Here is a 13134-nt window from a genome sequence, read left to right as displayed (position 1 = left end):
CTGCTCGCACCCCCCCTGTCTCCGCCCCTGCCCTTCATCATCCTAAACTGGCATCTCCGAGTGTCCGCCTTCGCCACGGTCATTGCTGCGGTTACCGGTGGTGCAGGCGTGACATCTGCGAGAATTAAGGTTGTAGGCTTGTAAGCTGATGGATTTGTTGCACTGTCAAAAAATTTGCGTCCCTTGCCTTTGACTCTGGTCCATGCTCTTCTCCTTTGTTCTTTGTAGAAGCAATGCTCCTATCTCATTCAGCTTTCACATGTCTGTATTTGGTCTGCCTAGCACTTGCATCATCATTTGTGGCTGCTGAATGTGTTTTAGCCCAGTTCTCTAGTGACCTTATCCTTTGTTTTGGAACAGTTCAAACCAGTGATGAAGAAGCAAGAGGAGGAAAGTTCTGAAAAGAAAGATCCAAAAAAGAATCTGCAGAAGGGTGCCAAGAAACTTGGTGCAGCCCAAGCTGCATCTTGAGTTTGATGTGATCTTTTTTTGTAGGTACGGTTTTTGCTGATTTTGAGAATCGAGGTGTATATGTTCTCTTACAGTTTACGATGGCTTACAGTGTGGGAGGACACAAGTACAAATGATGCGGTGGCTTTTTGTATGATGTAATTACTTAAATCTTGATAAGTTTTTCCAGGACGTGCTTCAGCTCATTTGCTCTACGTTTTCACCTGCCTTGATATATATATATACACTGGCGCGCTTTGCTGCCGCTTATAGCTTCGTTTGGTCTTTCTTGTGACTGCAATATCAATTCTCCAAACCATAGACAGATAGCAATACAATCACGAAATCACAGCGCAGTGACACAATATGTCACAAATTAACAGTCCATCACATGAATAACGCAGGTGGTTTCTCTAAACAAAAACAAAAAAAACATTTTGTCAGGACTCTGGACAACATCATGATCAGTTCTCTCAGCGTCCTCCTCACTGTTAAATATCTGTGATTAATAATACGTAGTGTCACAACTGTGACAGTTCAAGACCTTTAAGTGTGATACAAGTAACCACTGCTTGAAAAAAATTACATGTAATGTATGTTATTTTCTGTAGATAATAACTACTCCCCCCGATCCTAGATATGTCTTTTTAGAGATTCCAATATAGACTAAATGGAGCAGAATGAGTAAATCTACACTCTATACATCCGTATGTAGTTCATATTTAAATATCTAATTAGACTTATATTTAAGAGCGGAGGGTGTACATAACAATACCGATCAAGATATAGATGTATTTTGTTTTTAAAATATGATGCTACTATAGGGCGAGATGCGTAATATGCAAAATGTAAAGATCTACAGGACAAAGTACATCGGAAAAGTAACTCAATTTGTGCTGGAAATGCATTGCTATGGCTTTCTGTTGTGCCGGATATCATGTATGTATTACTGAATTGGCTCTTATAGTATACGGCAATCAGGTATTGGTGGTGCGACCGACGCTCTCATGTAGGGCCGTACCCCGTGCGGAGGCGGGCGGTGGTGGCCGGGGTGAAAACCTCGTCTCGACTTGGGCCAGACTGATGGCGGCGGCGTCCATGCGTTTTTTCCTTCTTGAAGGCTCCATCACGGTGGCCCTGCATCTTTCGTGTTACTCCTGGTGAAAACCCCAATTTTCTGGATCGGGCGATGGCGGCTCTTCGATATCATTTCTTTTCTGGAAGCACCGTTTTGGAGTCCCTAGTTCGTCGAGTTGCGGCTTCGTCTCATCATTGTGAAGAGCTCTTTAGATCCTTAGCTATACTCTTCTGTCTACTTGTTTGCTTTGGGTTGTTTAGAGTAGCGTTGTTGTTCGTCAGCCCCCTTGTATCTGCCTTTGGTGTGTGTGTGGTGTCAGGTGGTGTGCTTCCTGTATGTTGATCGTTGCTTTATATATAAAGTGGAACGAAAATCTTTTTCAGTAAAGCAATCAAAACAATATAACACAAATTTTAAATTCTCAATTTATCGTTCGTTGGGAAGGAACTCCCAGTGAACGCCCTCGCAGGCGTCTGATCGAGACCAAATTATGGCATTTAAAAAAAATCGTCTGATCGAGGTCAAATTATGGCATTTTTTTAAAAAGAAATTGCCTTCTCTGCGAAGGCATGCTAGTCTCAAGAAATTGTGAACCCCACAAACTAAAATGGCCATGAAAATCGTTGCAAATGTTATCCTTCCCAGCAAACATTCGCGAGCTATCAGGGTCCAAATGATTTGCGCCAGCTAAAAAGAAAACCTACCAAATAGTATGAGCATAGCCTATCATCTTTTAGTTCATTTATTCATTGAAACTAACAAGCATTATAAGTTAATTTGTTGCAAAAACATTATAAGTTAATAACTGGGGTTAGCAAGGAGTCCTTAAGTAATCTTGCAATTGCCATCGCCGCCGCTAACTATCGCCGAACTCGTAGAAAAGCCATAGCCCAGAAGGGCATTGTGAGTCGATGAAGAAGCCTGCCAGCGGCAAAGCCGTTCTCGGTGTGGTGCGTCGAACGAGGATCATCCCCACCCTCCACAAGTCCCGGAACCACTGTTAGTCGTCGACGTTGTCGAGGCCAAGTGCCAGATCCGCCGCCATCAATCCACAAGCCCGTATCTGAGACCACCATTCTCTCTCGCCCACCAGTGATGCCGTCGACAGCCACCGGCCGAAAACCTAAAACCAGAGACCGGAAGGGTCAATGGGAGATTGAGCCCCTCGGCTCCTCGATGTCACCATGAACGCCGTCGTGACGAGACTGAAGCCGAGACATTATTCATGGATGCACCGCTGCCTTCGTCAGAAGCAACGTCACCCACACATGAAACCTACCCTATCTATAGCCAGAGCCAAACTACCTAGGTCCCCACTCCCTCCAGTCGCCGGAGCAGACGGAGGAAGCAGGGACTGACGGTGTTTCCCGAAGGAAGAAGGCAGGCAGTTGCGTTCGCCTCTCCCGTCGCCTCGCTGAAGCAGTTAGAGCAAAGCAATGTTTCTTTAGAGACAATTTGTAGGAGAAACATAGCCCATCTGTAAGTTTCTAATTATTGTCTGACACAGTTGTTTCCCATTAATTTTCGGTCACTCCTATTTTTTCGCTCCATTATATTATGCAAAAAAGTAATCACAATACCTACATGACAATCGCTTGATTTTTGCATTTGTGGACAGTTGATTTCTGCTCCATTGGACTGTGCTTTGCGATTCGTCCCGTTTTTTTTCATTTCTCTGGTGTGAACCTGTGCTAGGCTTGGTTCGGTCGACTGACCGCAGTCGATTCTCTTTTTTTAATCTAAACATGCTTACTTTATTCAATCAATGTTCATAGGGATACAATCAATGTCTGGTGTGTTTATAAGCCACAAATGGCGCCCGACTCCAAGACCAAACGCATGTTTAGCTAGGCTATGTGCCTCGACATTAGTCTCTCGTTAATCTCCTTAACTATCTGTGCATACATTCCTCCTGTTCATTCATGAATATCTCAAACTACGCCTTGGCAATCAGATGCAATCACCACTCTAGTCAACTGGAGATCTGCTGCCAGCGCTAGTGCTTCATGGCATGCCAACGCCTCCAGAGTAGCTGGATCGGTCAACCCACTGTACTTCATACACGAGGCTCCCAAAAACATACCCTCTGAGTTTTTGCACACATCACTAAAAGATCCTTCATTTAAATCTTTGGAAACAACACCGTCCACTCTCAGTTTTGCCACCCCGGGAGTAGGGGGATCCATCGTGTTTTGCTTCGAGATGGAACTATTGCTGCCTATCGAGGTGGTTGTTGCTACCTCTTGAGCTTGCGTTGGGTTTTCACTTGAAGAGGAAAGGGTGATGCAGCAAAGTAGCGTAAGTATTTCTCTCAGTTTGGGAACCAAGGTATGAATCCAGTAGGAGACAATGCACAAGTCACTGAATACCTGCACAAACAATCAACAACTTGCACCCAACACGATAAATGGGTTGTCAATTCCTTCACGGTTACTTGCAAAAGTGAGATCTAATAGAGATATATAAACGGTAAAGTAAATATTTTTGGTATTTTTGGTTTATAGATCGGAAAGTAAAGATTGCAAAATAGTAGATCAGAAACTAGTAAGATGTAAAAGAGATTCAATATAATGGAAAAGAGACCCAGGGGCCATAGTTTCACTAGTGGCTTATCTCAAGATAGCAAATATTACGGTGCGTGAATAAATTACTGCCGAGCAATTGATAGAAGAGCGCAAAGTTATGACGATATCTAAGGCAATGATCATGGACATAGGCATCGCGTCCGTGTCAAGTAGACCGAAATGATTCTGCGTCTACTACTACTACTCCACACATCGACCGACTCCTGCCTGCATCTAGAGTATTAAGTTCATAAAGAACAGAGTAACACATTAAGTAAGATGACATGATGTAGAGGAATTAACTCAAGCAATATGATGAAAACCCCATCTTTTTATCCTCGATGTCAACAATACAATACGTGCCTTGCTGCCCCTACTATCACTGGGAAAGGACACCGCAAGATTGAACCCAAAGCTAAGCACTTCTCCCATTACAAGAAAGATCAATCTAGTAGGCAAAACTAAACCGATAATTCAGAGAAGAACCAAATAAGAATTCAGAGAAGAACCAAATAATATTCATAGATAATCTGATCATAAATGCACAATTCATCGGATCTCGGCAAACACACCGCAAAAGAATATTACATCGAATAGATCTCCAAGAACATCGAGGAGAACATGGTATTGAGAATCAAAGAGAGAGAATAAGCCATCTTGCTACTAGCTATGGACCCGTAGGTCTATGGTAAACTACTCACGCATCATCGGAGAGGCAATGGTGTTGATGTAGAAGCCCTTCATGGTCGAATCCTCCTCCCGCAGGACACCAAAAAAGGTCCCTAGATGAGATCTCATGGGTACAGAAGGTTGCGGCGGTGGAAACATGGTTTCGTGGCTCTCCTGGATGTTTTTAGGGTATAAGAGTAAAAATAGGCGAAGGAGCTAGGTGAGGAGACCCACGAGGGGCCCACGAGGTAGGGAGCGCCCCCTACCCCTGGGCGCGCCCTCCTGCCTCGTGGCCGCCTTGTTGCGTCTCCGACTTCATCTCCAAGTCTTCTGGTTTCCTTTTGGTTCAAGAAAGATCATCGCAAAAGTTTCATTCCGTTTGGTATTCCTTTTCTGTGAAACTCTAAAATAGGCAAAAAAACAGAAACTGGCACTGGGCTCTCGGTTAATAGGTTAGTCCCAAAAATAATATAAAATAGCATATAAATGCCTATTAAACATCCAAAACAGATAATATAATAGCATGGAACAATAAAAAATTATAGATACGTCGGAGACGTATCAAGCATCCCCAAGCTTAATTCCTGCTCGTCCTCGAGTAGGTAAATGATAAAAATAAAATTTTTGATGTGGAATGCTACCTAACATATTTATGCATGTAATTTTATTTATTGTGGCATGAATGTTCAGATCTGAAAGATTCAAGACAAAAGTTTAATATTGACAAAAAAAATACTTCAAGCATACTAACAAAGCAATTATGTCTTCTCAAAATAACATGACCAAAGAAAGCTTATCCCTACAAAATCATATAGTTTGGCTATGCTCCATCTTCGTCACATAAAATATTCAAATCATGCACAACCCCGATTTCAGCCAAGCAATTGTTTCATACTTTAGTATTCTCAAACTTTTTCAACTTTCAGGCAATACATGAGCGTGAGCCATGGACATATCACTATACGTGGAATAAAATGGTGGTTGTGGAGAAGACAAAAAAGAGGAGATAGTCTCACATCAACTAGGCGTATCAATGGGCTATGGAGATGCCCATCAATAGATATCAATGTGAGTGAGTAGGGACTGCCATGCAACGGATGCACTAGAGCTATAAGTGTATGAAAGCTCAAAAAGAAACTAAGTGGGTGTGCATCCAACTTGCTTGCTCATGAAGACCTAGGGCATTTGAGGAAGCCCATCATTGGAATATAAAAGCCAAGTTTTATAATGAAAAATTCCCACTAGTATATGGAAGTGACAAAAATAAGAGACTCTCTAACATGAAGATCATGGTGCTACTTCGAAGCACAAGTGTGGAAAAAGGATAGTAACATTGCCCCTTCTCTCTTTTTCTCTCATTTTTTTGATTGGCTTCTTTGGCCTCTTTTTTGATTGGCTTCTTTGGCCTCCTTTTTTTCCTCACATGGGACAATGCTCTAATAATGATGATCATCACACTTCTATTTACTTACAACTCGACAAATTACAACTCGATACTTAGAAAAAAATATGACTCTATGTGAATGTAGGTGTACCGGGATGTGCAATGAATCAAGAGTGACATGTATGAAAAACTTATGAAAGGTGGCTTTGCCACAAATACGATGTCAACTACATGATCATGCAAAGCAATATGACAATGATGAAGCGTGTCATAATAAACGGAACGGTGGCAAGTTGCATGGCAATTATCTCGGAATGGCTATGGAAATGCCATAATAGGTAGGTGTGGTGGCTGTTTTGAGGAAGGTATATGGTGGGTGTATGGTACCGCTGAAAGTTGCGCGGCACAAGAGAGGCTAGCAATGGTGGAAGGGTGAGAGTGCGTATAATCCACAGACTCAACATTGGTCATAAAGAACTCACATACTTATTGCAAAAATCTACAAGTCATCAAAACCAAGCACTACGTGCATGCTCCTAGGGAAAGGGTTGGTAGGAGTTAACCATCACGCGATCCTGACCTCCACGCAAAGGATGACAACCAAAGAGATACCTCATGCTTCAAATTTGTTACACAATGGTTACCATACGTTCATGCTACGAGACTCACAAAGCTCAACACAAGTATTTCTCAAATTCACAGTTACTCCACTAGCACGACTCTAATATCACCATCTTCATATCTCAAAACAATCATAAAGAATCAAACTTCTCATAGTATTCAATGCATTTTATATGAAAGTTTTTATTATATCCCTCTTGGATGCCCATCATATTAGGACTAGTTTTATAACCCAAGCAAATTTACCATGCTATTCTAAAAGACTCTCAAAATAAAATAAGTGAAGCATGAGAGTTCAACGGTTTCTATAAAATAAAGCCACCGCCGTGCTCTCAAAAGATATAAGTGAAGTACTAGAGCAATAATGCCTAGCTCAAAAGATATAAGTGAAGCACATAGAGTATTCTAATAAATCACGATTCATGCGTGTCTCTCCCAAAAGGTGTGTATAGAAAGGATTATTGTGGTAAACTAAAAAGCAAAGACTCAAATCATACAAGATGCTCCAAGCAAAACACATATCATGTGGCGAATAAAAATATAGCCTCAAGTAATGTTACCGATAGACGAAGACGAAAGAGGGGATGCCTTCCGGGGCATCCCCAAGCTTAGGCTTTTGGTTGTCCTTGAATATTACCTTGGGGTGCCTTTGGCATCCCCAAGCTTAGGCTCTTGCCACTCCTTATTCCATAGTCCATCAAATCCTTACCCAAAACTGAAAACTTCACAACACAAAACTCGACAGAAAATCTCATGAGCTCTGTTAGTATAAGAAAGTAAATCACCACTTTAAGGTACTGTTGCAAACTCATTCTTTACTTATATTGATGTAATATATACTGTATTGCAACTTTTCCATGGTTCATACCCCCTGATACTACCCATAGATTCATCAAAATAAGCAAACAACACGCGAAAAACAGAATCTGTCAAAAAACATTCTGTAGTAATCTATAACTCTCGAATACTTCTGTAACTCCAAAAATCCATCCAAACTAGGAAAACCTGAGAAATTTGTGTACTAATCCAGATAAAAAAGAATCAGATCAGAAGCATGTTTCTGTGAATTTTCAAAACTAATTTACTAAGTGCAAAAGCTTCTGATTTTCAGCAGGGTCAACACAACTATCAGCGTAAGCTATCCTAAAGGTTCAACTTGGCACTAACACTAATTAAAACATAAAACCACATCTAACCAGAGGCTTGATGATTTATTTATTACTAAACAGGAGCAAAAAGCAAAGAACAAAAATAAAATTGGGCTGCCTCCGAACAAGCGCTATCGTTTAATGCCCTTAGCTAGGCATAAAAACACGAATAGATCTAGGTATTGCCATCTTTGGTATGCAATCCATAAGTGGCTATCATAATAGATTCATATGGAAATTTAATTTTCTTCCTAGGAAAGTGTTCCATGCTTTTCCTTAACGGAAATTGGAATATAATGTTTCCTTCTTTCATATCAATAATTGCACCAATCGTTCTAAGGAAAGGTCTACCAAGAATAATAGGACACGTAGGATTGCAATCTATATCAAGAACAATGAAATCTACGGGTACATAATTCCTATTCGCAACAATAAGAACATCATTAATCCTTCCCAAAGGTTTCTTAATAGTGGAATCCGCAAGATGCAAATTTAAAGAACAATAATCAAATTCACGGAAACCTAACACATCACACAAAGTTTTTGGAATCGTGGAAACGCTGGCACCCAAATCACACAAAGTGCAGCATTCATAATCTTTAATCTTAATCTTAATAGTAGGTTCCCACTCATCATAAAGTTTTCTAGGGATAGAAACTTCTAGTTCAAGCTTTTCTTCAAAAGATTGCTTCATAGCATCAACGATATGTTTGGTAAAAGCTTTGTTTTGATTATAAGCATGAGGAGAATTTAACACAGATTGCAACAAGGAAATACAATCTATCAAAGAACAATTATCATAATTAAATTCCTTGAAATCCAAAAGAGTGGGTTCATTGCTACTTAAAGTCTTGACCTCTCCAATCCCACTTTTATCAACTTTTGCATCTAGATCTAAAAACTCCGAATCATTGGGACGCCTTTTAACTAAAGTTGACTCATCTCAGTCCCATCTTTATCAAGATTCATATTGGAAAACAAAGATTCAATAGGAGTCACATCAATCACTTTTAGATCTTCATCATTATTGTCATGGAAACTATAAGAACACGCTTTTACAAACCAATCTTTTTTAGCACGCATCTTAGCGGTTCTTTCTTTGCACTCATCAATGGAAATTCTCATGGATTTGAGAGACTCATTGATATCATGTTTAGGTGGGATAGATCTAAGTTTCAAAGAATCAACATCATGAGAAATTCTATCAATGTTTCTAGCCAAATCATCAATCTTGAGAAATTTTTCTTCAATCAAAGCATTGAAATTCTTTTGCAATCTCATAAATTCTTTAACACTATTCTAAAAATCAAAGGGAATCTTATTTAAAATTTCCATAGGTATTATTGTATGAATTACTATAATTATTAGAGGAATTACTAGGAAACAGCCTAGGATTAAAATTGCCTCTATACGCGTTGTTACCAAAATTGTTCCTACCAACAAAATTCACATTCATAGATTCATTATTATTCTTAATCAAAGTGGGAAAAGGCATATCATTAGGATCATAATAAACACTTTTATTAGCAAACAATTTCGTAAGTTCATCCATTTTTCCACTCAAAACATTAATCTATTTTAATCGCATGAACCTTTTTACTAGTGGATCTTTCGGTGTGCCATTGAGAATAATTAACCATAATATTATCTAGGAGTTAGTAGCCTATCCTAAAGTGATTTCCATAAAAGTGCCTCCCGCGGCCGAATCTAAAAGATTTCTAGAAGAAAAATTCAATCCGGCATAATTTTTTTGTATAATCAACCACATATTCAAACCATGTGTAGGGCAATTACGTATCATCAATTTCATCCTCTCCCAAGATTGTGCAAAATTCTCATGATCAAGTTGCTTAAAATTGATAATGTCGTTCCTAAGGGAGATGATCTTAGCGTGAGGAAAATACTTAGAGATGAAAGCATCTTTACACTTATTCCACGAATCAATACTATTTTTAGGCAAAGAAAGGATCTTAGTCAATCCATAGTTAGGTATGGTGGACTCTCAAACAAGATAGGGTTTAAGGGTTTTGGATGCACAAGTAGTATCTCTACTTAGTGCGGAATTTCTAGCTAGCAAAGGTAGGGGCAAGCACCACATGTTGAAGGATCTATGACAATATGACTTCTGTGTGAATACGAACAAACATAAATCATTAAGTTGTCTTCCTTGTCCAACGTTAACAATTTTGACATATAATATTTTGGTGGGTGCTCACAATCACAAAAGATTTCCATGATAGTGTATTTATATGTGAATCTTCTCTTCCCTTATTAATTGTTTCATGTGTTGCATCATTGACCAATGCTATGTTTGTCAATCTACAATAGAATTCTCTACTTATACTTTTCCTTGTGTAATGTCATCACTTACCATAGGATTATCATATGATCTTTTCTATTTATTTCCTTTCTTTTTATTGCAGTAAGAAAGTGAAGAAGGCAAAACTGAAACAAAACTTTATTATATCTCGCACACGATTACAAGGATTGATCACTAAGCAAACTCACAAGAAGAAATGATCGAACTAAACTTTTATTTATCTAATAGCAAAAGATAACCATGATTGAACTAAGAAAGTAAAGGCAAAAGATAGTTGAGATTGATACAATACCGGGACACCTCCCCCAAGCTTGGCCAAAGCCAAGGGGAGTGCGCATACCCAATACTCAGTTTTTTGGTGGTGATGAAGAAGCTGGTGGTGATGAAGTAGAAGGTTTCTTGTCCTCTGGTTTCCATGATAGAGGCTCACCATCATAAGAGGATGACTGAGTCTCCCGGATCCTGCAACTGGCAGCCAAACTCATACCTTTAAACCTGGCCTCATATTCAAAGACCTGGCTTTGAAGATCTTGGATCTGGCAATGGAGGAATTTGATTTGCTCGTTGAGGGATAAGATGATGTCCTTTATGGGCTTGCCATCCACCTTGAGATCACGGGTATAGTCTGCGATCATGAGGTGATTGGCATTGAGTCCACGCTCCACCATCCCCTTGCACTTGAAGATGTCCTGCTCCATGGCTCCAAGCCTGGCCTCCACGGATCCACTCCCCCTAGGCCCTTGCACATCGCGGATGTGCAACACCCCATCGCGCATCTGGATAGCTTGAGGGTGCTGCATCATCTCCCGCAGATATGGGTTGATGATGTTGTCGAAGAACTTGTCCTTGGAGGAGCTTGAAGAGGCCATGGTGGATTGGATCTGACAGAAAACAGCAAGAAAAGAAAACATGAGATTTCTCCACGATATGGAGGTTTACAGGTTCAGGAGGTATATATAGATTTTTTATCTTTTGGAACAAGCAGAACGGAAGAAAAACGGAGATCGGAAAGTACCCGAGGTGGGCACAACCCCTTGGGCACGCCAGGCAAGCCTGGCGCGCCTTGGTGTATCGTGCCCACCAGGTTCACTTTCTTGGAAGTTTCTTATTTTCCTAATTTTCTAAATATTCCAAAACTGACAAAAAATATTTTTACGGATTTTTCGGAGTCGGTTTACGTACCGTATCACGTACCTCCTTATTTTAACGATTCTGGAGGGTTCTGGGAGGACTCTTTTATGTGTTCTTCCGGTGTCAAAGTTTGAATAACATTGCTTTCTACATTAATGGGAGTACCTGAGATATAGTGTTTTATTCGTTGCCCATTGACAACCTTCGGGTTAGTCCCTTCGGCATTATTTATTTTGATAGCTCCGGATCGATAGACATCCTCGATGACATAGGGTCCTTCCCATTTGGAGAGGAGTTTTCCTGCAAAGAATCTGAAACGAGAGTTGTACAAAAGAACATATTCACCTACTTTGAAATCGCGCTTTTGGATTCTTTTGTCATGCCATCTTTTAACTTTTTCTATGAATAACTTAGCATTTTCATAAGCTTGGGTTCTCCATTCATCTAATGAGCTGATATCAAATAACCTCTTTTCCCCATCAAGTTTGAAATCATAATTGAGTTCTTTTATTGCCCAAAATGCTATATGTTCTAACTCAAGAGGTAAATGAAAAGCTTTTCCATATACCATTTTATATGGAGACATGCCCATAGGATTTTTGTAAGATGTTCTATAAGCCCAAAGTGCATCATCTAATTTTTTAGACCAATTCTTCTGGGACCTATTAACAGTCTTTTGTAAGATTAGTTTTATTTCTCTATTGCTAAGTTAAACTTGACCACTAGACTGAGGATGATAAGGTGAAGCAATTCTATGATTAACATCATACTTAGGAAGCATCTTACGGAAAGCACCATGAATAAAATGTGAACCACCATCAGTCATTAAATATCTAGGGACTCCAAACCTTAGAAAAATAACTTCCTTAAGCATTTTAATACAGGTGTTGTGATCAACACTACTGGTTGGAATAGCTTCTACCCATTTAGTAACATAATCAACAGCAACCAAAATATGTGTATACCCATTGGAGGAAGGAAAAGGTCCCATAAAGTCAAATCCCCAAACATCAAATGATTCATAGACATTTCTTGACGCTTACCGATATTACCTATTCTTTGGCATTCATAACATGATGAGACAAACTTACAGGCATCCTTGAACAGAGTAGGCCAATAAAAACCCGATTGCAATACCTTATGAGCGGTTCTGTCTCCCGCGTGATGTCCTCCATAAGCTTCGGAGTGACATTTCCATAGGATTTTTTCCTGTTCATGCTTAGGTACACAACGTCTAGTAATACCATCTACTCCTTCTTTATAAAGATGTGGGTCATCCCAAAAGTAATGTCTCATGTCATAGAAGAATTTTTTTCTTTTGTTGGTATGTCAAGCTAGGTGGTATGTATTTAGCAACAATAATTAGCATAGTTAGCATACCAAGGTGTACTATGAGAGACATTTATTGCAGCTAGTTGTTCATCAGGGAAGCTATCATTAATAGGTTGTGGGTCATCAAGAATATTTTCAAGTCTAGACAAGTTATCAGCTACGGGGTTCTCTGCTCCTTTCCTATCAGTGATGGGCAAATCAAATTCTTGTAGGAGAAGAACCCACCTAATGAGTCTAGGTTTAGCATCTTTTTTCTTCATAAGATATTTTTTAGCAGTATGATCGGTGTGAACAATTACTTTAGAATCAACAATGTAAGATCTGAATTTATCACAAGCAAAAACCACTGCTAAGGATTCTTTTTCAGTAGTAGCATAGTTTCGTTGAGCACTGTCTGGAGTTTTACTAGCATAATGAATAACATTTAGTTTCTTATC

At 39.6% G+C, this 13134-nt stretch overlaps 1 protein-coding gene across 2 annotated transcripts in view; it reads left to right on the top strand.

Annotated features, from left to right (window-relative positions):
- Window positions 1–656, top strand: part of LOC119275939 (protein translocase subunit SECA1, chloroplastic-like) — a 61599-nt gene extending 60943 nt beyond the window's left edge. For both annotated transcript variants that reach the window (XM_037556876.1, XM_037556875.1), the window contains one exon: window positions 361–656. In XM_037556876.1, coding sequence (XP_037412773.1) covers window positions 361–471 — 111 coding nt within the window. In that variant the 3' untranslated portion in view covers window positions 472–656. The remainder of the gene's footprint in view (window positions 1–360) is intronic.
- The last annotated feature ends 12478 nt before the right edge of the window (window positions 657–13134 follow it).

This window comes from Triticum dicoccoides, chromosome 3B, assembly GCF_002162155.2.
Source record: "Triticum dicoccoides isolate Atlit2015 ecotype Zavitan chromosome 3B, WEW_v2.0, whole genome shotgun sequence".
In the NCBI taxonomy this organism is placed as follows: Eukaryota; Viridiplantae; Streptophyta; class Magnoliopsida; order Poales; family Poaceae; genus Triticum; species Triticum dicoccoides.
Note: the sequence above shows the minus strand (reverse complement) of the source record. Positions and strands in the feature narration are given on the sequence as shown.